General features: G+C 46.2%; 1 protein-coding gene and 1 long non-coding RNA gene across 4 annotated transcripts in view; one reads left to right on the top strand and one right to left on the bottom strand.

The window, feature by feature from the left end:
- The window catches only part of LOC146403400 (uncharacterized), a 1,275,680-nt gene that overhangs the window by 822,941 nt on the left and 425,506 nt on the right, over positions 1-27,233 (top strand). The gene's annotated exons all lie outside the window — the stretch shown is intronic.
- The window catches only part of GRIN2B (glutamate ionotropic receptor NMDA type subunit 2B), a 447,773-nt gene that overhangs the window by 35,084 nt on the left and 385,456 nt on the right, over positions 1-27,233 (bottom strand). For all 3 annotated transcript variants that reach the window (XM_021092315.2, XM_021092318.2, XM_084956717.1), the window contains 5 exons: positions 23,972-24,174; positions 23,025-23,196; positions 22,439-22,592; positions 18,549-18,674; positions 15,041-15,270 (listed from right to left, as the gene is read on the bottom strand). In XM_021092315.2, the coding sequence (XP_020947974.1) occupies positions 15,041-15,270; positions 18,549-18,674; positions 22,439-22,592; positions 23,025-23,196; positions 23,972-24,174 (885 nt within the window). The remainder of the gene's footprint in view (positions 1-15,040; positions 15,271-18,548; positions 18,675-22,438; positions 22,593-23,024; positions 23,197-23,971; positions 24,175-27,233) is intronic.

The following is a 27,233-nucleotide window of genomic DNA, read 5'->3' as shown; positions in this document are numbered from 1 at the left end:
CCCTCCCCATCTCGCTGAAATAGATAAGTACAGGAAGTGGGGAGGGTGGAGGGAGGACCACATGGTGGGTCTAGAGTGGATTAGGAGCACTTTGTCTATGGCTTTCCAGGCACATGTTAATCATCTCCCAGAAACAGCATGGGCTTTGTGAGACGGATTTAGGCACAAACCCTGGGTCTGCCACAGGATCCAAGCATTAGGGCCCAAATTAGTATGCGTGGGGCGTATAATTCTAAGTACTGTGTGGTAAATATACAGGATTACATGTCTTTAATCAGCACAACAGTGAGAGTGTAGGTAACATTTTCACCCCCATTTTATAATTAGGAAACTGAGGCACCAGAGGGGTTCGGCAACCCAGCCGTAGCACAAACTTTCCAGCAGCTGAGCCTGAGTTTTCACTTCCGTAAAGCAGAGGTAGCATCTGCTGAAAAGGTCTGGGAGAGAAGTAAAGGAGACAGAGAAGGTACAGCTTCTAGCCCAGGAGGGCCACCCACGGTCACAGATGGCTGGCCCACTCTGAGACTGTAACTCCTGATGTGGTTTTCTAGGGTGATTCCATGGATGATGGCCACGGTTGCTAACATTGCAAAGGAACACCTCATACAAAGATTCATTTATTTCTGGCCCTGGAAAGGCAATCTTTAATAGTCAGGCTCTGACCTATGAACACATTGTCCTCAATAGTTCATTTATATGTCAGCTGTTCAGAAACAGAAATACATTTCTCCAGAGAGAGAATACTGTAAAGGGTTAGCTCATTAAAGGCAATTTAATCCATAAGAGAGCAGAACTTTAGTGTTAATATAATTAACTTCTGTTCTCGGAATATTCATTCACTTAACACCCTTCTATGATGTACAAGGCTCTATCCCAGGAGCTGAGTGACAGAGTTATTGAAAACATTTCTGTTGCCTCAAGGAGCTTACAGTGCAGTGAAGGAAATGGGCATCTAATCAATGACTCTAGTGAAGGGTGACAGAGGTGGGTTCTGGCTGCTGTCAGAGGACAGGGGTGGGGTATCTGGGACTGGGGCAGGAGATGCTGATGAAGCTGCAGAGGAAGGGGAAGGGAATTCACTGCTTGGGGTCAGGGCTGGCCTCATGCTTCCCCTTCTATACTCACTCGCCACTTCCTGGGCCCTGCTGCTTTTCTAAGCTCCCTGCCAGGGCATCCAAACCTGACAGTCCCTATTTTTCTATGTGATCCATGTCCACAAAAATCAAAAGCCCCATTTTTTTCCATCCAAAGGGACCACATCTAGGTGTCAAGAGGGAGGCAATCTAAAGAAAAGTCTCACAAATTTGTGATTAAACCATTACTCAATGTCCCCAAGGTTTCAGCATTTTTTTTTTTTTCTTTTTAGGGCCATACCCATGGCATATGGAAGTTCCTAGGCTAGGGGTCGAATGGGAGCTACAGCTGCTGGCCTAGGCCACAGCCACAGCAACTCGGGATCCGAGGCTCATCTGCAATCTACACCACACCTCTTAGCAATGATAGATCCTGGATCCTTAACCCACCGAGAGAGGCCAGGAATCGAACCCATGTCCTCATGGATACTAGTCAGATTCGTTTCCACTGAGCCACAAAGGAACTCCCAAGATTTTTTCAGCATTTTAAGAAGCAGTTAGTTTAAAATTTTTTTGTTTTTTATATCAATGTTTAAACTAGAAGTATGACTGCACGAGGGCATTCCAAGGTAGTAGCGGTCATGTGGACCCATCGCCCTGCTTACCGACTGCCCAGGGACCATTTTCTTTCAGGGCCTCCTCCTTTATCACTGAACCAGGCATCTGTCCTTCAGATGCTGCAAGAATGCCGAGCTGTTCTTTTTATGTGTTCACAGAAGCCCACGGGAAGCCCCAGTACCACTGAGGGAGGGGGAGTGCTGGAGGAGTGGCAGCTTGTCTGGGTCATTTGTAACCCAGAGGGACCATCCTGGGCATACTGGATAGTGTGGGATTTCATGGTGCTTCAAGCCGAAAACTGAGGATGCATCATGAAGGCGTTTCAGGAGAGGCTGGTAAAGTGTCCAGCTTCCCAACATCCAATACTTCCTGGCCCCACTTGTGTCGCCGACACCACACCGTGGCACAGAGACCCCCGCACTGCTGTGAGCTGTGTGTGGCTGTACCGCCCCAAGCAGAGGACCAGGGTGACAATTACATGATTTACTTAAAACCCTCTTTTCGACGACTCAGGATTGAGAGGGGAGATTGTAATTTTACCTCCAGGGGAAGCTCTGAAGTCCTGAGGGAAGGTGACAAGGTGAGGGGCGCAGGAGAGAAGTGAGTCCTCCCAGCTGTGGTGACTGGGGAAGACAGTGCCCCTTGCTCTGTGTATTGCAGCTCCTGAATGAAAAAGACAGGCTGTTTCCAAATAAATCAGTCTCATCATGTGAGATCTTAGTGTTCATTTATTTCCTTGTGTGTGTGTGTGTGTGTGTGTGTGTGTGTGTTGATCATTTTGTGCACTTTACCTGGTGGATCACGCTTTCATGCTTGTTTGCTCTTGATTCCAGGTCTTCTGAATATTGATACATTGATGGTTACACCTGACCTCAAGCCTACAGATGCCCACATGTCCCGTGAACTGTTATTTATGGTTGTCAGACTATCAAGAATCTAGCTATGCTGCCCACGCTGTTTGGACGCCAAATACACCCAAATCTAGTCAGACCTACTGGTGACTTTACACATCAGAGCCTGATTCACACCCCAGTAGCTGTCAGCTTTGACTCTGCCTCCATCCTCGCTTGAACCTTCTCAGCCTCCTCCATCGGCATCAGAGGGTTAAAGCAACTGTGCTGGCAGCCACCTCTTCTCATCAGCAACCTGGAATCACTGCTGTGCTGAAGGCTACATTGCTCTCCAGCGTTTGAATATCAATTTGCATAATGAAGCAGGTGAGAGCGCTTCTTGCCCGTTCAGGCAGCCCTGATTGGCAGAGAGAAAGGGATTTGGCCATAATTGGCCGCAATTAATTTGACGCGCTTTTATAAGGAGAAAAAGGAAAAGCAGAAATTGCTCCGCGTGTCCAGTCAAAGCCGCATCTGCACCCTCTGGTATTTGCTTGCTTGCAGTGATGGGTGGGTGTGCCACGGAAAGGCACGTAAGTGGATAACCTTGTGTGCTCAAGTGCATTTTTTTTCCCAGGAGCAAGAAGAGGCTCACTCCCCAGCGGTGCCTCTGCCCAGGAGGTCCAAGGCTGCAGCATCCTTCCTAACCAATGCTGTTTGCCATCTTGTTCAATTTGTACTTGAGGTCACTAGGAGACATCATTAGACATCACAGCATCCTTTCCTCAGTACCAGGATGACACCCAGCTCAACGTCTCTTTTGTACTCGGTCCAATAAAGGCCAAGTCTCCAGCTGTCTCAGGATTTCAGGATTTGCTGGCAGGAAACGGAACTGCCTTATACTTAACTCAGAACCTGCTGCAGTGCTAGTGACAAGCTGGGAGATGTGTGAGGAAGTTTAAGGAATGAAGCATTTCGCATGTGTAATATCAAGGCAGTTTATACATTTAAGCTACTCACGGCTCCCTTGCCACAAGCACTTCAGAAACAGTTCAGTGAATATTGTTTTTGCTTTAGTTCCCTCCTAAGAGAAGGATGATGGTAGTGGTGGGAGTAGGGGTGGCGGGGTGGGGAGTAGGGTGCATTTCTCTCCTCTCCAAATTTCCTCTTTCCTGAGAGTGGGATCTTTCCCTTTCTGTCTGGATTAAAGTATGTATGCTGGTTACCTCCCAGAAGAGAGAAAACATGGTGCCCAACAACATCCACTGTCTCTTTGATTCTTTTATCCAGTCAACTCTCGCTATGTGGTTCTTAAATGTAGGTAGGGCTATGAGTTCCGAAATAAAGACTCCTTGGATCTTTCTAGATTCAAGTGAACAAAAGTCTCTTCCAGGTTCCTGAGCATTCACAGCTGTGTAGAGTGTGGTCTACCTGCTCTCCATGGGTCAGTGGGGATCCATAATTACTCCCTCGAGGATCTGAGAAGCCAGGCCAGAGAGGGTCCCATGACAGAAGGCTTGACTGGATTCTGCTGCCTCAGGCCCATGCCTTTGGAAGTGTCCATGCAAAGGTGAAATGGGGCTATGGCAGTGCAGAGTCAGTGCTCCCTGGATCAAATCCTAATGCCCTTCCTTCCTAGTTGGGACTCCAGTGAGTTTGCTTAACCCTTCAACGGCTCTGCTCCTCTACAGAAAGGCATTGATACTCTCTGTCACCAACGGCGGCACCAGGATTAAAAGTAGCAACAGAGATGAAAAGTCTACCAACAGTCACAGAGTACATGTTCATTAAATAGTTCAATCATGGTTCAATAATACGAGCCAGGCGCTCAGAGCCACAGGAATCCCAGCCGCTATCAGCTGGCCGAGGAATACAACCCCAAGTGAAGCCATCTCTCACAGCCTGTACCCGAGCTCTTCTCTCCCATCCTCTGGGGGGCCTGGTGTGGAAGACAGTGAGGAGGAGGAGCCAGAAGGAAGGAAAGCACCCACCGGGCGCTCTGGTGACCCAGCACTGATGCTCTCTAGGCTTGACCACTGAGCACAGCAGGCTCTTCTCCCAGGCAGGCAAGTTCATGGGTTCCCCGAGAGCCTCTCAGTGAGAACCGTGGCCTCAACACCCCAGAGGCAGCTGGTTGTTTAATTAGACCCTTTAGCTCCTCCGCAGGGTGCCACCCCATCTAGCGTATTTCTGGTTGGGCTGCCTTTTTCTTTTTTTTTTAAATCATTTATTTATATATATTTTTTCCTACTGTATAGCGTGGTGACCCGGTTACACTTACATGCATACATTCTTTTTTCTCACATTACGTGTTCCATCATAAGTGACTAGACAGAGTTCCCAGTGCTACGCAGCAGGATCCCACTGCTAATCCATCCCGAAGGCAACATTCTGCATCTATTTACCTCAAGCTCCCAGTACCTCCCACTCCCTCTCCTTCCCCCTTGCACGCATGTTCTATTCTCCAAGTCCATGCACCCGCATGTTCATTGCAATACTATTTACAATAGCAAAGACATGGAATCAACCCAAATGTCCACTGATAGATGACTGGATTAGGAAGATGTGGTGTATATATACAAAATGGAATACTACTCAGCCTTAAAAAAGAACAAAATAATGCCATTTGCAGCAACATGGATGGAACTAGAGACTCTCATCCTGAGTGAAGTAAGTCAGAAAGAGAAAGACAAATAACGTATGATATCACATATATCTGGAATATAATATATGGCACAAAGGAACCTTTCCATGGAATCATGGACTTGGGCTGCCTTTTTCAGAGCAGGAAGCCCTGTGGTCAGGTGCCTTTAACATCACCTTCCTCCACTCCTGGGGCATGTGGTTTAACATGGACTTGAGGGAAGCAGACCTCACCTGCTGTCACTAGAAGTCTGGCCCAACCACCAGGGCCTCTGGCCAAGACCTGTCACCTTGGTCTTTTCAGGTTTGGATCAACTGCCAGCTGCAGGGGCAAATCCCAAGCTCTCCCAGTGACCCTCTCAAAGCCCCTTCAGTAGTTCTCAGGGGAGTGGGAGAAAAGCGGCAGAGGTGGGGGGCACAGCCCTCCAATAACTACCCCCTGAGTAGATTCCTCTCTCAGCCCTTTATGTGTGTCTGCTTTTCTGGCTGCACACTTGCAGATCCCACTCAGGCAGCAGCTCTCACCATCTGCACTTTTATTTCCAGCTGGATGGACAGAGTCCTATTTAGTTGAAAGGCTTCCACTTTACCTGGCCCCTCCCCGGGCGCCCACTCTTTCCAATGTCCTCCTTGCAGACAAGTCTACATGGACAGACTAACCCGAGACCCCGATCTTCCTCCTCCTGACTCTGCCTCCTGACAGTCTGAGCTGCACGCACCTCGGGGACCCTCCACGCAGGCTGGGCTCAGGATCACACTGGCCTGGAGCCACTGCTGATGCTCTGAAACTGAGCCACCTGCCCAAATGGGGCTGGATGAAGTTGCCAGAGGAAATGTCTGAGGCTATGGTGCCTGCAGAGCAAGTGTGGTCTGCTCCAGCCTAGCCTCAGGCACACTCAGCCCCCCACCCCTCCACTGCCCTTCGGGCTCTAGCACATGCCCGGCTATGCAGAAAGCTTCCCAAAATACAATAGACTGCACACGGCCCACTGAGGCCCTGGTCCACCCTCGCCATCATTATAGCGGAGCAGGCCCCGGAAGGGTCAACAGGCCGAAACGTTCAAAAAGCCCAGAGCCAACCCAGGCCACGATTTTCACTGTGAATACAATTCTGACCTCTCTAAAACTTGATTCATTTTAGACCTGATGCCTTTGGCCACATATAAATTTTCATGGCGGCATTAATTTGTCTCAAAGGACTTGAACTTCGTGGCTCAGAAGTGAAACACTAATTCTTAATAAATCCTCAACGTACAAGCCAAGATTTCATCCGCGTGCAAAAGCTGAACCCCCCTTGTACTGAAACACTTATTTCTAATTTTGTGTTTAACTGGAGAGGGAACAGGATGTTGAGGCAGTCTTACTTTCTTTTGATGTCAGTAAACTTCAGAATGAGGCAACTGCTTTTAGCCGTTCAGTTAGCTGAATGCAACAGCTCCCTCCTCCTGAACTAGAGACCTGACCAGAAGTGGCGTCTCACATCCGTGGGGGTCCCCTGAGCCACTCGCTCCTCCCAGCCTGGAGGAGAAAGCCTGACCCACAGAGGCCTGCCATGGAAGCCAGAGATAAAGTCAATGATCTGACCAGTTCAGGGAAGTGCTCGCTCACTGCTTCCTCCCACTGCCAGAGCACCCAGAGCTTAAGTACTACACGGGGTGTCCTATGCTGTGATTTTTGTTAATAAAATTGTTTGTTGTCTATTGCTGGCTTTCATTTGGGGCCCAGTACAATTCAATTCAGGTGAGGAAATTTTGAATTCACTCTCATGCTAATTTGCGTAGCAGCAATTTAAAAAAAAAATGTCATGGCTTCAGGAATATCTATCCTTCCGATATTTTGCAGAGCACCAGCTTTCCTTATTTTTTTTTTTTTCCTGGTTGTACCCACGGCATATGGAGTTCCCAGGCCAGGGACTGAATCCCAGCGGCAGCTGTGACCTACACCACAGCTGTGGCAATGCCGGATCCTTAACCCATTGTACCACAGTGGGAACTCCAGGACCACTTTTCTAGATGTTTTTTTTTTTTCTTTTTCCCTTATTCCCTTAATTCTTCTTTCTCTTTCCTTTCTTTTCTTTCCTTCCTTCTTCCTTCGTTTCACAAAAAGATGGTTCCACTAATATCAGCAGAATGAGGAAAACCTTTCTTCTTTTTCCAGGTAAAGGCAACCTTCCTCAGATCAATTTTGTAAAAGGTAGGTTCCATATACTTGGGGAGCTTGTGTTCCTTATGTAGCTTTGTTAAGTGTTAATTCCTAATTACCTAGCTATCTTGTTATCATTATGTAGTTTTGGCAGATGGAAACATACATCTCTCTCTCTCTCTCTGTCATCTATCTATCTTCATCTAATATCTATCTACCTACCTACCTATTATCTATCTATCAACCTATCTATCTATCCTATCATCTATCTATCCACACACATTCATATCTGAGTGTGCACTCTTGTGTCACAGGAAGATATATTCATCGACACAAAGAGAAAGGATACCTGTAGGCCTTTGATGAGAAAAGTATCACCTGTGCCCGATGATCAAATAATGTCCCTTGCAGTTCTGTGATTTGAACAGCACAGCGAAATCCAGAATATAAGAAGAGTGCATTAATAATATTTTGCCCAGGAGAGTTGTGGAAATGATACATCTTACAAAAGCATGTCCTCAATCCCCTTGACAATGACGTTCTTGCTCAGAGCTCTAGAAGAAGGTTGTGTGGGGAGTGTGCACACAGATAACACGCTACATACTGTGAGAAACTGGCAGTAATCAGGCTCAAGGACAGAGCAAAAGGGAGCCTGCGGTGACACGCAGGTTTTTTATTGTCTCCCTAAAATTAACCAGCAGGGAGAAGACTCCCTCTGGGTGTAAACCATGTCTCTGCAAATCTTCAGGGTGACGCAGATCTGTTCTCCCAAGCAAAGGAGATTAGCGGGAAGAGGACTAAAGCAGATTCCACTGTCGGAAACACCCGCTTTGGAAGGACAGGGCTGGGGGCTGACAGAGGAGACAGAGATGCATAGGCGAGTAGAAGAAGCTCCGAGGTTTGCAGGGGCCAGAAGCTGAGAGTGCCAGTTACAGGAAGGGCATCTCGGCCCTGGGTTAGTTTTCTGTGGCAGTCCAAAACAAATCTCATAGCTTGAACTGACACAGATTTATTCTCACACTGGTCTGGAGGGTGGAAGTCCAAAATCAAGGGGCCCGGGGAGCTGTGCTTCCTTGGAGGGTCCAGGGTAGAATCTACTCCTTGTCTTTTCCAGCTCCTGGTGGCCCCAGGTGTTTCTGTGTCTGCAACATTCCAGTCTCAGTATCTTCCTTCTCCTGGCCTCCTCTTCTGTGCCAGCTCTTGTTCTGCCTTTCTCTTCTTCTTCTTTTTAGAATCTTAAAGTTTTACTGAAGTACAGCTGATTTACAAAATTATGTTAATTTATGCAATACAACTACATGATTCAGTTATACACTACACATATCCATTCTTTTCCAGATTCTTTTGCCATAAAGGTTGTCACAGAATATTGTGTAGAGTTCCCTGTGCTATACAGCAGGTTCCCATTGGCCATCTTTTCCATATGCAATAGTGTGCATGTGCCAGTCCCAAACTCCTTATCCATCCCTTCCCCTACCTGACTCCTTTGGTGACCATAAGTTTGTTCTCAAAGTCTGTGAGCCTGTTTCTGTTTTGTAAAAATGTCTTTCTCCTCTAAGGACACCTGCTGGATTTAGCAGCAATCCAGGATGATTGTAACCTGAGATCCCTAACTTAATTACAACTGCAAAGATCTTTTTTTTTTTTTTTTCCCAGATAAATAACATTCACAGGGTCCATGGATTAGGACGTGGGTGTATCTTTTGGGGACTACCCTTTGCCCTCCCTTAGAGCCCTGACAGTCTAGCAGAGATGGGAGGTAAGGAATCCTAGGTGGGAACTCATAGAAGGTCAGGAAGTAGGTGGTCATTTAAGAAGAGGGCAGAGTGAAGCCTGATGCTGACAATAGGACCAGGCTAAAGAGAGAAAGGGGAGAGCGGGATCCCCTCAGGAGCCCGGCAATCAACACCAGAACACACTGGGAGGGTGACCACTGCTAAGCACCACGAGGTGTCTCAAGGCAGCCAGTCAAGAATGGACTTGGGAATTAGCATTCAAGGGGGGTCAGCTGGGGGCCATAAGAGACTGGACTGTAACAGAGTGTATTCTCAAATAAACTTAGAGAAGTGATGAGAGCTGACCCCAGGGCTTTGTTCTGGATCCGTCTGGATGGAGACCTCCCTGATGGGAATGAGGGGGCTCAATACTGGGGGTGGTGGTCCATGGAGAGCGTCAGATTGGTTAAGCTAATTGGGAGACAAAGGGGCAGACATTCCCTCCCGCATCCATGCATGTCCTGCACCCCATTTACTCCCAGGGCTTGGGGAGTTTTTGTCTTGTCACTTCCTCCAGAACTGCTCTTGACCAGCTGTTACAAAAGGACCAGACGCCTGACAGCTCCAGGGGACCCCACCCAAGGAACGATTCCCTTATTTTGCTCAGTTACCTGGACGCCCAGCCCAGGCTCTCATTTTTAGCTCCCTGGCTAGTTGGTCATGCCTGCTGCGTCCATAGTGACCTATTCTTAGCTCAGTATTCCATGATCTGACCAAGGTGGTCTGGGCCAGGCCCAGGATGTAACAGCTCAGGCTTGAGGTCAGCTGTTTCCCACTGGTTTGGGGCCCAAAGTTAATAGGGCGAGGGAGCCCCATTTGTACAGTGGAAAGCATGGCCCATTTCCTCATCCATGCTCAAACGCCATCCAAGCATCACACAGCCTTGTAATTGTGGTGTCAATATGCTGATCAATGGGCTGGTTTTCTTCCAGAACGCACACTAACGCATTTGTTTGCATGCATATTTTAAAGTCATACACTGCTACCTGCTGAAAAGATCTGAGGCAGCTTCCAGACCCTCCAGACCATAAGCAACTTCTCAGAAACTCAGAATAATCATTATCTAGAAGAGCCACCGGATCCTCACTTAGTGTTTAGAAGGCTGTCCTGATTGCACCTTTAATGGTGCAGGCAAAGACGTCTGCCCTCATTACCTACATAAGCACCTTTTTGACATTTAAAGTTAATAAAGTTCTTGTGGTTCCTTGAGGAAAAGAACTGCAAAATATAATCCGGGGGGAATGTCGTACTGGTGGCAGGGACGTGTGGGGCAGGATGCAGCCAGATACCCTTGGGAGCCCAACGGCCAGAGGGCAGCCTCTAGTGACCTTGGCAGCCTGCTTCCCTGGAGGCCTCTTTCACCCCCTCACTCTATACCTGACTCCTCTCTCTCCTGCTGCCACCCCCTCCCACCCAACAGTGGCTTAAAGCTCACAGTCACAATAGGCCCAGGCTCATGTCAATTTGTGTGCCATTAGCCTGCCCAAGTCCAGGAAATGACAATTCTTCTCTGTTCAGAGTAATGCCTCTGAAGGACTTACTAAATAAAGGGCAAAGATTAAAATACTGCCTAATCATTTTGGATCAGTTAATCAGAGAGCCACTTTTTAATAGAGGAAAAGGATCTCACTTGCTAAACTTCAGGAAAGTAGACGGGCAGGTTAGGAAGAGAGAGAATTAACTGGAAAAGCACTGGTATCTGAACAGTGTGGCACACTGTCGAGGGGCTATTAGCCAGCCAGGAACATCAGAAGGGCAAATTACTTAACCTCTCCAAGCTTCAATTTCCTCATCTACAAATGAAGGTATTAAAAGCACCATTACATAAGATAATCTCTGCAATGTTTTTGGCATAATGCCTGGCTCCTGAGAGCTGAAAAAAATGTTCAGAGAGATATCGTTGAAGTTATACGAATAATAATGATAACTGTTATTATTATCATTATCAGTAGTAGTTGCAGAAGTAAGAAGAGCAGTCTTGGTAGGGGCGGTGTACTGTGTCTTAAGGAGGGTTAGGTTAAGTGGAACCAATACTGAAGGTCATTAAAGGAGATGGTAGGGGATTAAATGAGAAAGGGAAGGGGCAGGGGTGCCAGTAACCAGTCCTCAGCTATGGCATAACTCTGTGTGGGGTTAGCTCTAAGGGGGACATCCTGGCAAAGTGAGATTTCAAGCCAAACACACAGATGCTCAAATATTGGCTCTGTCACTTGATCATGTGTGACTTTAGGGAATCACTTCCCAGAATCTCAGTGCCCTTCTTTGGAAAATGGGAATAACCATACCTGTATGGGGATTACTCATATAACATAGATAACATAGTTAACGCACCCAGTGCCCAGAAAGTATGTCCCCTCCTCCGCCCGGCAAGGCTGGTTTCCCTCCGTACTGTGGTTGGGAGACTATGCAATGAGAAATCTGTCTGGAGAGCTGAGGATATGGGAATTAGCATCGTGGCCTCTTTGTTAGGAGAAGAAAGATGTCACTAGCTTCCTTACATCCTCCTCCCTTTGAGGGAGATGATGGGATGTACAGTAGGGCTGCAAAATGTTAGAACTGGCACCCATATTTAGTGATAGCATGTAGTGGGATCTTTCTGAATTCACTGATATAATGTGTTATGGCAAGATGGAAGCCATCCAGTAACAAGGAGCCCCAAGATAGGATTTCATGGAAATTTAACTCTGAACATTCTGATTCTGTATCCTAACAAATATGAGATTTGGGAACCATTTTCCTGCCATAAAGTGGAAGGTAATTTCTTAAAATATAGAAATTTAGTGACTACAAATATCTTCCCATCATCATTCCAAAATATTTATCATTTGGTCTGGGTTACACAGAAGATACGTCATCTGTGACAGTCAAAACAAGTCTAGAAATCCTTCTGCACTTTAAATGTTACCTTCCTGGATGAAAATTTAATCACACTGAAAAAAGTGTCTTCAAAATCACTTCATTTCTATTCTCAATGCTATTGCTTTGACGACTTTATTATTTTCTTTTTCTAAATTCGCAGAATCCACCTCCTCTCATACAAAATCATTCCCAAGACATAGTTCTCTTTAGGTGTTGTGAAGTAAAACTAATACAAAATTTGACATTTGAAATGCACTTTCTGAAAACTCTGATTTAGAGTACTGTTTCTGACACTGATATGCAGTTGCGTGTCATGGGTTCCTTCAATGTTTCCTGTAATTATGTAAATTATGTTGACATTTTCTGGTAGGATGCTTACAATTTACTATTTTGTCGTTTGTGGGGTTTTGAAATGTATCAGATAACCATTTTCAAATTAAACAGCTGTTAAAGGGTTCTTGCTCTCTGGCTGATGTCTTTGCCTATAATGCTTAGTCCACAGCTCTGCGCAAGAGACTCTTAGGGAAATATACCCACTCTCCCTCTCTTCTCATAGGCTTTTTATAAAAATGATAACCAAGGTATGGTCGCTGACCTTGTGGAGCTCATGGTCAAATAGAGAGAGATACAGTCAGATACAGGTCTGCAGATTACAACGAGGGAGCCAGGCGTTTTAATAAATGTGTGAATGCACGTCACAACAGAGGAGAGAATGGCTAACATCTCAGATGAGCCCAGATGAGAAGGCTTTACAAATAGTGTGACCTCTCGTCTGTGTCTTGCAGTTTCAGTAGGAGTTTGGTGAGTGAAGAAGTGAGGCAGAAGCAGAGGCACATTGTTGGCGAGGGTGCCTAGGACATAGGATGCAAGGGTCTACGCGTTGGCTAATGAGAATTGCAATGGGAAGCATTTGTAAAAGCTCTGCAAGCTACATCTGGAAAAAAATCACTTTCTTCTATCATCAAGGGAGCCACTGAAGTTCTTTAAGCAAAGATGGGATCCAACTTTTCTGAACATAACCAACATGGTGTGGAGAACAGACAGGGGCATGGCCTCTGTGGTTCAGGCAACCTAGAATGATATGTTCTTTCACAACCACCAGAGGGAAAATAATCTCCCTCCATCTCGATTACGCTTAGTTCAAGTAGAAAAATCACTCAGTTGTTGCTGGGTGGCCACTGAGAGGATGAGAAAGATAAATACAGCGTCCTAAGCAATTTCTAGACACGTTGGAAGGAAACGACGAGATAAATGTGGCAGATCCATGGCCGACCAGCCCGGAGTCCCTGGTAGACCTGTGGACCACCAGCCCTGGACCATGTTATGGACCCTATGGCCATGTGGTCCCACCACACTCTGCATGGAGACACGATTCACCACACCTCTGCCACTTCCTGAGGTGAGGGCACAGTCCTCCACACCTCTGACAGGCCCACATAGGGGGACACTGTCTATCACACTTCTGCCACATCCCTGTCCTGGTAGGGGCATGGCCCACCTCGGCTATGCCGCATCCATGTATGGAGCCCTGAGGAAGGCGGCTGTTCTCAGCCCCTTGACAGCCCAGGCTACAGAAATGGACACAACAAGTAGTTGTAGAAGACGGGGGAAGGGAAATGTCTGATTCACAGTTTTCTGGGAGGACGGTAATGATTAAGGAGGTTGACAAAAGAATAATGAGAAATGTGTAAAACGAATGAAGTGACAAATGGATGAATATATATCTAAATACATGATAAATCATGAGTTAAAGAAAGTTTTTTTAAGAGCTTAAAAATAAGGGAGAAGGAAATACAAAGGGGGGAATACTTTAAAAAGTAAAGGAGAAAAATAAAGTAAAAGGGAAGACAAATCAGAGAAAGAGACAACATAAAGAGGTAAACATCATGAGTGATGCAATTCGTATGTGCCCGTGTGTGTGTGTGTGTCTGTGTATGTATATACATATATATACACTTTTTCATTCCCTTAAGAAGCTTGTTTATCTTCCTTATGCTTTTGAATGTTCTTGGCGGCTAGGGATGAGTGGATGAAGAAATCACAACCTGAGCCCCTCAAGAGGCTACTCCCTCCTTTCCACTCTTCTCAAGTGTTGAAGGTTTTATCTTGGGGAAAGCTGGCCCATGTGATAAATCATGAACAATAGGGACCCAGCTGGTCTAAACACCCATCTGCCTGAATCACATAGTTCCATCCTGGGGGAAGGGGTGGGAAATCACATTCTCTAAACCTTAAGGAGACCCAGAGTAAGACATGTGCTGTATGCGAAAGCCTCCAGAATGACTTTGAGGTGTCCACAAGCTTTACTGGACACTCCAGGAAGGCAGGCCTCTAGCACTGCTGTTGGACCTTGCCAGTTATCCCGAGTGCAGGTGACAGAGCGCCCACAGAAGCTGAGATGCTTCTGGCAGACTGAGAGAATCACGTGGATGGAGCATGGGTTGGGTATGTCCTCCTCCAGAAAACGTGGAAACCAGCAGACACCTCCCTTCCTTTCTGCACAGCACAGGCCAGCAGGGGGCGGGGTGGGGTACCTGCAGTCGGTATTGGGGCAACCCGTTCATTGGCACCACCCGAAGCTATCACTGAGTTAAGTAGCAGTTACTTTCCTTCAGGACACAATGAGCACAATCCTCCTTCTCAACACGAGGAACACACGCGTATGCAGAGGAACAAAGCAAGAGCCTGCAGGTGAACAGCACTGGGGGGAAAATGAAGGCCATAATGGGCCCATGCCTCCAGTGTGGGTGCGAGGGGCGGCCCTCTCATTACAACCCCAAAGGGCAGCCCTGTGCTGATCGGCCACCCAAGCGTCTCCAAACAAGAGGAACCATGTACTCAGAAAGCCGCTAGTATAACAAGCCCCTCATTTGCAGCCCAGGGCGTGCTCGAGACAACTTTTCACGAATGAGAAGGTGAACGTGGAAGATCATTATTTCGGTGGGGAAACGGATTTCTGCTCCCGAGTCCTAATTTAAGGAACCATAATAAAGAACAGTCAATTCTAAAGATTTAGAAAATTAACAGGTACATGAGAGCTCTGAGTATGGCTCAGAACGGGACTGAGGGACAGACGGGCAGTTTCAAATGCTACTCCTACCTTTTTGTCGCTCAGGCCGGAAACCTGGTCCACATATTCCTCTTGGATCATGAAGGCAGCTAAGTTGGCAGTGTAGCTGGCCAGGAAGATGACAGCAAAGAAGGCCCACACCGACACCATGATCTTGGACGTGGTCCCCTTTGGGTTCTGCACGGGGACGGAGTTGTTAAACACCAGACCCCACAGTAACCAAATAGCTTTGCCGATGGTGAAAGATGGGCCGCCAGGCTCTGAGGGGACAAACAGACAAGGATAGAAGGTTAAGACAGGGTCACTGGCTCTATTTAAGTCAACAAGTACATAGTGAATATTCTGATTCACTGAGTCCAGAGAGGGGCTTGAACCACTGTATCTTTCCAAATACTGGAGTTGCCCATGTGGCACGGTGGAAATGAATCTGACTAGTATCCAGTGAGGATCTGGGTTCGATCCCTGTCCTCGATCAGTGAGTTAAGGATCTGGTGAGCTGTGGTGTAGTCATAGACGCAGCTCAGATCTGACGTGGCTGTGGCTGTGGCTGTGGTGTAGGCCAGCAGCTGTAGCTCCAATTTGACCCCTAACCTGGGAACTTTGATGTATGCCATCCCTGTAGCCTAAAACAAACAAACAAACAAAACATATGGCTGTCTATCTTGGTTGCAGGTTAGAAAAACCACCCCACCCCACACCAATTTAAGAATCTCTGGGGATGGGGTGCCAGCTAAGTCCTGGCCCTTCCACAGACAGTTTTTTTCAGTAGAGAGCTTGTGTCTCTTCTCCTGGGACCCTTGAGAAGGCAGAAGAGGGTCCCTTAGGAGAAAAAAACAGAGGCCTGGGGCATGTGTGGGGGATCTTGCTCCAACCAATGATTATGGCTCAGCCAGGGCCCTGCAGGAGCTGGCTTCCTGCCCTGCTTCCAGACCTAAGGGCCTGGAAGACCATTAAGATCACATCAAAGCTGAATAACAAAGGCAACCATCCCACTATGTCACACTTGTATCCTCATCGGCACTGTTGGTAAATTTTATGTTTGTATCTAACAAGACAGCATTTCAACTTCACCAAAGGTCAGCAAGGACAGTGTGGGGTCTTTTTCTCCCATTAGTCTCAGACCTCCTCCCGTTTTATGTACATCGAATCTGGATGGCTTGGAACGCATGATCCTGATTCTTCTTCGGCATCTCGAGCTTGGCACTAAATCTTTCCAGGACCACCTTGACCTCACTGCAATGCCAACACCTCCCGTCTGGTTCCCTCCAATAGCACCTGCCTTCTGTATGAAGTCCTATCAGGAGGCCTGGAGAAGAGGCCACAGGTCCCTGGCTTGGCCGCATGTATCTGAGGACAGAAGGCAGGCTACCTTTGACTGTTCTCCACCCAACCTTTAAACAGGCCGTGCAGGGTTGCCGCCCATGAATTTATCGGGACCTCTCGGTTTTCTCTGCTTGGCGATCGTGAAATCCTGCCTGCTGTCTGGGTCCACGTACAGCCCCTTCGCCACAGGATCGAACATCTGCCTGCACAGTTTTACAGCACATTAGCGCAGGTCTTAACGATGTGAGCTGTGATCCTAAGAGCATCTGCTCGGCCACCTAAATCATCAGTGACTACATGTGTCACGCCTAATACCTAACTGTGCACACACATCTGTGCGTGTGGACCTTATTTCATGGAACAGATGCTGAACGAAAAAAGTTGTTTATAAATCAAAGTTTTGTACATTGTAAAATGCCCCGAAGAGACTTGATATTTAAAGTGGCCTCACGTTGAATTCTTTTGTTAAGTCAAACAGCCTTCGGTAAAGTGAGTAATTCCGAGCCCTCGCTCTGAATTTGGTGTCTGAATCTTTGCTTCTCTGATTTTCTTTGAGGGTCAGGGAGGATGCACGCTGACTTTAGTTCCTGACATTGTCCATGGATGTATGTGCTCTTTTAAAATTTTTTTTATGGACATATAGTTGATTTCCAATGTTGCGTTAGTTTCAGGTGTACAGCCAAGTGATTCAGTCATACATGTATGATTATCTAGTGTGTAGTCCAATGATTCTCAGATGTTTCACTTGTTCCTAATGCCCCTCAGGATGGGGAGCAGCTGCGGCTTCTGGAAGACCCTTTGGTACAGGTGGGAAACCCCTGACTATTCCATATTGTGGAGACACCCAAACTTGCACCCCAGAATGCACACCCCCAATCAGAAGGTAGGTGTGCACCTGGAAATACTTCAGTGCAGGGGTGGTTCGGAGGCTGGTCTGTGAATTCAGCAAAGGCTCCCAAGGAGCTTTTACAAAATGGGGTGCACCCCATTCCCAGAGATTCTTAAATTGGTGTGAAGTGGGTGGTTATCCTAACATGCAGACAAGGTGAAGAATCAGTATTTGGAAAGATACAGCTGTTCAAGCCCCTCTCTGGACTCAGTGAACCAGAATATTAGAAAATGAAATCTATGCACCTTTGTCTTGTAAGTACCCATAGGTAATTCTTAGGTGGAGTTGGGGTGAAGAATCTTTCCTCTTGGAGGCATGATTCCAGGATAAGCCTCACACTGTGGCTGGGAGAAGACTCAGAGAAGAAGTAGTATATCTCAGTCCCCCTCATAAATGTTCTGTGAAGTCTCACGGATGCCTCCAGCACACGGGTAGCCCTCATATCTCTGAACCTCACTAGCCAGGAAGTTGGACCGCCCTCCAGAGCAGCAGTGGGGGAGTATTGTTATCTGCTGGCTGTTTTATTTCAAATACCCATCTCCTCCATCTCCTCTACTCCCTGGCAGAGGGATGGGGGCCAGGGACATGAGCTTTGGAGATCTCGCACCTCAGAAGTAATCCTTTGCCTGTGGAGAACTTTTTCAGCCACAGCTACCCTGCACATACCTCCCTACCTCCTGGATTACTTATTTTTTCTTTTTCCTTTTTTTTTTTTTTTTAATGGCCTCACCTGAGGCATATGGAAGTTCTCAAGCTAGGGGTCGAATCAGATCTGCAGCTGAGACCTGTGCCATAGCCACCACAGCACCGGATCTGAGTCACATCTGTGACCTACGCTGCAGCTCACGGAAACACCGGGTCCTTAACCCACTGCGCAAGGCTAGGGATCGAACCCACATCCTGACGGATGCTGTCGGGTTCTTAACATGCTGAGCCACAGCAGGAACCCCATATTTTTCCTTCTTCTTGCTACATGTGTCTAATCTGCTTGTTAGTCCATCTGATCAGACAGACTGCTCGTAGCCTAAGGTTATCACAGCAGTTTTCTCTAACATATTTGTGTTACATGTACCTACTGCCAGCTTGGCTCTCACTTGCCTAGGGATGGAACTGGGCTCGGCATCAGGCTTGAGCCAGGGAGGGGGCTTACGGCTTCAACCTAACATCGTAATTGGGGTCTTTCTAACAAGTCGCCAGGATGGTGACAGAGAAGACTGAGGGTTCATGTTTGGAAATGGATAAGCCAGGGAGGAGGCAGAGAGCAGAGGAGGGGCACAGAGATTCAGAACTGAGAACCAGAGAAAGGGAGAACGGCAATGGCCTTACCTCTGCCATCGGCGAGGCACCTGTTATACCCCACAGGGCTAAAGTACTCGAAGACGAAGACGGCCACAGCCGAGACAATAAGCAGCATCACGAACATCATCACCCACACGTCAGCACTGAACGGCTCTGGAGAGGGAAAGACGCCAGCGCTCAGGGTTAAGACAGAGAACACACAGTTCCTGGCTCATTCGCATATGCCATTCCCTCGAGAGCCCGGAGTCGCTGGGGAAACAGACCCCAGGTGTGCGCATCCCTTCAGGGAGCCAGGCCTGGGCTGGGGACAGGTAAGAGGGTGTATCTCAGCTGCTCTATGCCCCTGGATGGGCAGGTCAAGGACTGTTTCCTTTCAAACACAGGACAAGGACACCCTCTTGCCTGTCCTTTTGGAGCCTGTAGAGGTAGTTTCTGCCGTGATTGGACCCCGAGCTGGATCTTTTGGTAAGCAGTGGAACTGGAATTAAGGATGAGACACGGAGTAAGTGAGTCACATTGGACTGGCTCTTGGTTTACGCTCCCATCTATGAGGCCACACACCTCACAGTGGGAGCTGGGAAAGCTTTCACCGATGCGTCTGAGCCTTGCGGTCAAGTTCATTCTCAACAATTATTTCAGGCTTGAATTGGTTCGGTAACAATTAGGTCCTATGAATAACTTCTCTGCCCCTCTGTCTCCCTCCTCTTAAACTTTTCAGCCGCGATTTACTTTTCCAGTCTGCTTTGATGTGGTATATTTTATCAGACATCACTAGTGTATGAGAATATAAGTCAATGTTTAAAAAAAAATTCACCCACATTGAATATCAGTAACCACAACACTGGGAACTTAGCGAATGGCAAGGGGGGGCGTGCTTTGGCTATGATTAACAGTACAACCATGATCTATTACCAGGTGACAGGGTTGATGTGATAAGACCAGGCAAGAGAGCAGGAATGTTTTACACGTGCTTTCTTTAATTTCTTTAATCATTTCATTTTTCTTTTTATGGCCACACGCAAGGCCTGTGGAAGTTTCTGAGCCAGGGGTCGAATCAGAGCTGCAGCTGTTGTCTGTACCACAACCACTGCAACACCGGATCCCGGCCACATCTGCAACCTACACCGCAGCTTGTGGCAATGCTAGATCCTAAACCCACTGAGTGAGGCCAGGGATTGAACCCTCATCTTCATGGAGACTATGTCAGGTTCTTAACCTGCTGAGCCACAAGGGGAATGCCAACTTCTTTAATCTTTTTTTTTTTTTTTTTTTTTTTTTTTTTTTGCTGAATCTCCTTCAGTTGATCTAAATCTCTCTGGCTTAGTGGTGGTCCAGAAATTGAACACTGAATACCAGGAGCCATCTCTCTGGAGGCCTATAAAAAGGGACAATCACTATTCTGTCCCTCATAATACAAGGCTTCCTCAATTGTGTCTCAAAATAGTTCTGGCCTTTTTAGCTGTCACATCACATTGTAAACCCAGAACTAAGTGAATTAACACATTGTTTTCTCCATCTTCCAAATCATTAATAAAGATGAAATTTGAAAAGGGGGAAAATGGGCTAGAAATTAGAAAACATTTCCTTACTTTGAAAGCTACTTTACTTTTGAACTCCCAAGGGAATTACAAAAGCCTAGTCATTTAATTAATTTTAAAAGGAACTTGATAAGGCACACACCAACTGTGAAATGCAAAATCTTTCAGTGGCAGCCAGAGAAGCGATGGTGGAAGGTACTGTTCAAAGCCAAGGGGACCGATTCTTCTTGGCTCTAATTGATTGCAATCCCACCCTGATTTCGCTTCATCCAAGATAAGGGAATAAGTAAGTAAAAGCACTGTCTCTATGCTTTCTTTCCCCCGTTAAGCCCAGGGCAACGTTCCGCACACAAGATACAAAAAATATTTGTACTAGTCTTTATGATTTATTTTTTTGTTTTAATTGTGAATTTTATTATTATTTTTATTTATTTATTTTTTCCTTTTTTGGTCACACCCATGGCATATGGAAGTTCCTAGTCCAGGGATCCAATCCAAGCTATTGCAGCTGCAGCAACGCCGTATCCTTAACCCACTGCAATGGGCCAGGGATTGAACCAGCAATGCACAGAGGCAAGCCAGATCATTAACTCCCTGTGCCACAGTGGGACTTCCCCGTCTTTACAGTTTAGAAAGTGCATTCACCAAATAGTTTCTACAGTCCTTGCAATGGCCCTTTCATTATGGGTTATCATATCTATTGTACAGAGCAGTGAAATAAGACTCAGAGGTCACAGTCCTTTGCAAGTTCATACTCAGAAGGTGACCGGGCTTATAAACTAGGGTCCTCTGAGGGCAAAAATCTGTACTTTCCCATTGTATTAGATCACATCTTAGTCTCAGCCCACAGCACTGGTTCCTGATTTAGGAGTCGAGCTCCGAAATGTCCCCATGTGTACTAGACACAGGCTGTGCAGACAGCCACATCTGGGCTTTAATCCTGGCTCTGCCCCTGACTAGTTGAGAGACTGCTGGAAAATTGCATAACCTAAGGTTCGGTTTCCTAAGCCATAAACGGGATATAATAATAGTGTCAAAGAAATAATATAATCAAAGTTTGTACAATGATGCCTGGCATATAACATTGTAGGTATTCAATAAATATTGACTTCTCCTATCCCTGTAATTAACTAACTGTTCCTCCTCCAAACACACACACACACACACACACACACACACACCCTTGCCTGGCATTTCTATGTCCTCCTAGAGCTGTACTGATGTGTCATTGGCTCCTCCAGCTTAGAAGTTAAGGTTAGTGCTCAGCTTAGAATTACAATGTGGTTTTATTTGTATTTCTTAATGTTTCAATTAGCCTTGTAAAGGAAAAAAAAGCAAATAAACCCATCAAACTGCTCTGAGGATTAATGCATAGGCTGTTTGCTATCCAATAACACTCCACATAAAATTGGAAGGGCCAGAATTTGCTTAGAGTAAGAAATTTAGCTGAGAAATGTGAGTAATTAAAGAAAAATCCTATGGAACCTGTAATTCTACTTTGTAGTGCATTCAGTGAATGACAACCAACCCCCCCCCCGGCCCCCACCCCAAACTGGAGCTGGGAGAAGTGTTAGTCATTGTCTATTCCAACAGCCTCACGAAAAAAGCACTGATGTCCCTTAGCGAGATTGTGACTGGTCCAGGGCCTTTCAGCCTGTTTATGACTGAATCAGCTTCCTATCTCCTAGCCCCGTGGTCTCTTTTCAAGGTGACATTTTATTTTCCAAATCCTGGCCCTCACGGTCCCTGCAAAAAAATATGCGGTATGAGCTCACAAAAGACCTCATCTAATTGAAATCTTGGCCTTATCTCACCCAGTCTTATATCACAGGGAAGGCTTTTGACATAAGTGATGCTAGAGAGTGAGGTCCAGCATCATATACGGAAGGACCAGGCAGGTGGGAGGGAGAATCAGAGCAGCTTTATGTGGCAAAGCCTCTGAAAATTCATACGAAGCCAGAAAACCTTTTTTTGATAGGATTGAACTCTGTTCTTGAAGAGAATTTAAAATAAATAGGTATTTGAATGATATCCAGAATTAGCAATGATTAAAGCAGGAAGCAGCTTCAGACATCATCAGCAAGCTGATGTCTTCTGTGGATGAGGAAACTGAGCCCCAGGATGGGGCAAGTCTGTTCAAGGTTAAAAGACGAGTAAGTGGCAGAAGCGAGACTCAAGTAGGACCCTGGTGATTGGTCCTGCACTGCTTTCTTAGAGGGTATCACGCCTTCCTATTTTGTGGGGGTGTTTTTTCAGTTTTCATGTTGGAGAATGGTACCCAAATGAAATCCGTAGCTGAAGGAAGTTCCTGCACCTGTTCCTCATTCCATCTACCTGTCCCTGTTCTGTTTCCTTCACACCTTCAAGCCCATCACTCACCTAAGAAGGCAGAAGGTGAAACAGTCCCATTGCTGCGTGACACCATGACACTGATGCCAGTCTCTATGAAGGGCACGGAGAAGTCGACCACCTCTGAACGCTCCTCATTGATGGTGAGCGACCCCACTGCCATATAGGCCCTCTTCATGACCACCTGGGAAAGAAAGCACAAGGCTCCAGTTAGAGCATCTGGGGAGGCGAGGGGCTGCCACAGGGAAGACTGTAATGTTTTGCTTTGTGTAGTGGGAACATTTCATTTACAGTCATCCCTCGGTATCCGTGGTTACCCAAATCTGAAGATGCCTCCATCCCACAGTCAGTCCTCCTTATCTGTGGATTCTCCCAGCTGCAGATTGTAAATGTGGGATCTACAGGTGAATGAATCCGCAGATGCAGAATGCCAGATAAGGAGGGCCGACTGTGTATTTATTGAGAAAAATCCACACATAAATGGACCCACCTAGTTCAGACCCAAGCGAACTGGACTGTTCTGTATTTTCCAAAATTTGTAAAAGGAGAGTTTTTTATGTTTAAACAAAGCAACATAAAGGAAATACAGACATGGTCCTTAATTCCTCACACTCACCTCTCCAATCATACCATTCCAGGTTCCATTGATTTTCTTCCCATGCTTGCCATTGGTAACCAGGTAAAGATCATAGGTGAACTTCACAGATTTAGAAATTTTCTTAAGGATGTCGATACAGAACCCCTTGCAGCATTTTTTGATGTAACCTGGCTCTTCATCCGTTTTATTTCTAACCATTAAAGAAGAAAAAAAACAAACAAACAAAAAATTATACAAAAGGCAAAACATTACCCTTGGCCATTAAAACTCCAACCACAAAGCAAATGTTCCACCCCCGCAACCCTCTGCCACAGACACACCCCTTCACAGCTCAGCACAATTTATATCAGGCCTGAGTGAGGAAATAAATCAGACCACAGAACTGCAATAATCTCATTATCTCATCACCCTGGACCACGTTTTCTTGTAATTTTTAGTGCACCTTTGAAGTATAAGACAGATCAGGAAAGTGCTCATTTCCTAAGGATTCAGTTGGATGCCTTTTCATACACAGAACCCAAATCTAGATACAGAAGAGTTACCAAAACCTTAAAGGCTTCTTGTTCTCCTTCCCACCCTCACCAGAAAGAAACATTCTCTGTATTTCTAAGAGTATAGATGAGTTTTATCTATTTCCAAAAATGTTTCTAAATCTCAAAATTTCCAGACATGCTGATCAAAGTAAACATATTTCAACACCAATATAACATTAAATCTCCATAAAGTTGAGGTCCTGGTCATTGGGACCAGGCAAGGCTCAAGAAACGATCACAGAGTCAACAGCAATTCTCCTGGTCATGATCTGGACAGGACCAGATGCCAGACCACAGGGCTGCCAGAAATTCCATCACTCAATAGTAACAAAATTCTGACATGGTGCCCAATTCATTCTATGCCAGGTGCTGACAGCTGGGTCAAATCTGACTGTCCCATGCCACCCAGAGCCACTGGGGAAGGTGCCGTACTCAGAGACTATGCGCTTTTGGCAGGGGACCGTGTTCCTCATGCAGGTTCCACTCAGAGGGTCCACACTTTCCACAATGACAAACGGGGCCTCCTCCAGCGTGACGATGCTCAGGTGGTCGTCCTCTTGCTCTTCTGTCTCAGGACACATTCGGGGCCACACGTAGTACTTCATCTGCAGGGACTTGTCTTTCCACTTCCCCACCTGCACCGGGATCAACAACAGACTCAGAAACCATTAGTGGAGACAGAGCAGCCTCTCCTGGTATCACCCGGGAAGCTGCTAAACCAAGGCCAAAGATGCTGGCTTTGTTCATATCAGAGACGAGAATGCTCTTTAAACCATATGCTCAGAATGAGACTACTGTGTCCAAATCGAAGAAAGGTAAGATAATCATTTACTCATCCACTTAGCGAACATTAAGGGGACCTACTATGTGCCAGACCCCTCAATAAGCCCTGTGGCTCCAAGAAACATTAATGCCCTTCAACAAGCTTACACTGAGTGACGGAGTCAGAAATGTAAACAGCACCCTGTGATAAGTGCTAAAACCAAAGCCTATCCTGAGTGCTGGGAGGATGCCAGGCTTTTCTGTTTTGAGTGCCTGTTGGTGTTTTCTACTTAACAGTAACAAGGAGCAGGACAGTGAAAGCAGCAAATAGCTTTGGAAAGGTCAACAGAATGACTGGAGCAAATGAGCCAGAAGGATGTGTTTTGGCTTGTAACGGAGGTCCAGTGGGAAGCCGTGTGGAGACGGGGTGGATCTGAATTGGGATAAAATGGTGAGTCAGGATGAAAGACTATGGACACAGCTTGGCTGGGGGAGGAAGTGTGGTCGAAGAGGTGATGGACATTACAGGTGAGCACAGATACACACCTGCTGGGCTGGGTGGGTGCTCTGGGGGTCATCCAATAGGTTTCTGTGAGCTGCCACCCGTGGCCACACAGGTTGTGCATCCCAGCTTCTCATATGCCAGTGTGAAAGGCAGGGGGTGCCCCCGGGGTCTTGCACCTGGTGGCCATGCTGCCAGTCATCCAGGGAAATGTGTGGGTTCCATTATTTTTTCAGGAGAGCCATTCATTCCTTGTTTTTATAATAGAACTTCCCTGCCTTGTTGGCGGGTTCTTGTTCTCGCTCTGCCACTGGGTTTATTAAAGAGGGAACACCTTTTCATTTTCTATAACCAAGCATCTTCAATTATCACACAGAATTAGGGATTGCAAGTTCCTGCGTTTTCTCCATCTATAATTTCCTCCATGCAGCAACGCAAATTAGTAGCACAAGTGAAGCACCAGGACTACAAAACTACTGAATTTATTAACTACGAAAACCAATAAGGAACAACAAGTGGGCAGGCTTTCAAAAATTTTCAAGCAAGGTGGCTACTAGTCCAAAATAAAAATTCACTCCTTTGTTTCTGCTTTTGTCTACACGTAAGGTTCTACCTAGTTCCTCTCCAGGTGCGGCTTATAGAGCCCCCTGATATGTCTGGCACATGCTGCCTACTTCCATGCCCAAATTAGGCCTGTTCAGCCACTGCCTTTGTTCTCTTGTGCCCCTATAACAAGGGCAGAGGCTCGGGAGCCTGGGCCCTCTGGTTTGGCCTTAACCCTGATGCTAGTTTTCTTCCAAGTACATGAGTTATATTTAAACTTCCGTGTTCAGAATTCAGCACGGAAGCAAACATTTGCTTTCCTTGATATGTATAGTCTCTCCGTACTGTTAGTCCTGATTTTGGTGCAAGTCTGTTTTTCTTCATAGTGTCATGACTACTCATATTGAAAACAAAAATATCCAAAGAGCTTTCCAGCCATGTGGACATGTTAATGACTTCTGCCTGTGATTTGGGGGAGGTGGGGTTTGGGGAAGGGAAGAGCCAGCCCTGGGGCCCCATGATGTTGGGTCATGGGCATCTCCATGCAGCCCTAGTTACCCTAATGGCCAAACTGATATTTTTTCCTTCATGTCTCATTATGTGAAAAAGGTTGGGAAGCCCTGATGTACCTATTTTAATTTGTTTACCACTATCACCTTCCCCTAATAGTCTCTGATTGTTTTTCTTTTAAATCCAAACCTATTCTCTTCCATCTTTAAAGCTATGGGCCAGCAGCCTATTCTGGGATAATGGCAGGCAACTTCAAACCTCACATAAGGTCTCTTCTAGAGTCCATTGTGGACACTGCTGCCAGATAGCTCTTCTTTTTTTCTTTTTTTTTTTTTTTTTGTCTTTTTGCCTTTTCTAGGGCCACTCCCATGGCATATGGAGGTTCCCAGGCTAGGGGTCTAATCAGAGCTGTAGCTGCTGGCCTACACCAGAACCACAGCAACACAGGATCCGAGCTGTGTCTGAGAACCTACACCACAGCTCACGGCAACACCAGATCCTTAATCCACTGAGCAAGGCCAGGGATCGAACCTGCAACCTCATGGTTCCTAGTCGGATTCGTTAACCACTGAGTCACGACAGCAACTCCATAGATAGCTCTTCTTATAACATCATTTCATCATATAATCCCTATTCAAAAATGCCAACAACCTCCTACCACCCACAGGATAGTGCCCAAACTGCTCACCTAGATGGTCGTGCTTTGTGCATTGAGCCTAATCCACCTTGATACAGTTAACATCACTATTTTGAAACATGCATCCTTTGCCAAAGTTGGAAAACGAAGTTGCTGATTTTGGAAGCTAATATAGGTTAATCAGGAACAGGTTTCAACAAGCTAGCTGCATCTTCTTTTCGGATAGCCTTACTATATCTGTGAAACAAACACACTACAGACATAGCAACTGGGCCAAGTCTTCTCATGAAACTTGTGAACAAGATGGAATATAATATAGATCCTTGTATACTTGATAGATTTGAAAGGAATTTAAAATCCACATAAAGAAAGAAAAAAAAGAGAGAGAGAATTTTTAGTGAATCGATGCCAGTGCAGAAAGAGGTCCCTAGTGCCATGGCAGGGGACTCTGTTCTTAGAAGTGGCCTGAATAGTGTTTCAGAAAACAAAACAGGAGCCATGCTCACAAAACTGCAGATAACACAAACTGGAAAGTATAGAAGATATACTGCATTGCAGACTCAAGCTTGGAAGCGGCATGAATTCATTGGAATAATGGACTGAACAAAATGGAATGAAATTCCACAGCATTTATACTTAATGTCTAGCATTTAGAGTTTTTTTTTTTTTTTAAAGCAACTGCATGGTATGAAAAAGGATGGTAGTCTACACTAGCTATTGCAACGACAAAGGGCATACGT

Source organism: Sus scrofa, chromosome 5, assembly GCF_054392235.1.
Source record: "Sus scrofa isolate SSC_HxYL_T2T_F1_AM1 chromosome 5, Sscrofa_HxYL_maternal_Yorkshire_Landrace_v2.0, whole genome shotgun sequence".
Taxonomy (NCBI): Eukaryota; Metazoa; Chordata; class Mammalia; order Artiodactyla; family Suidae; genus Sus; species Sus scrofa.
The sequence above is the reverse complement of the archived record's forward strand: the minus strand, read 5'-3'. Positions and strand labels throughout refer to the sequence as shown.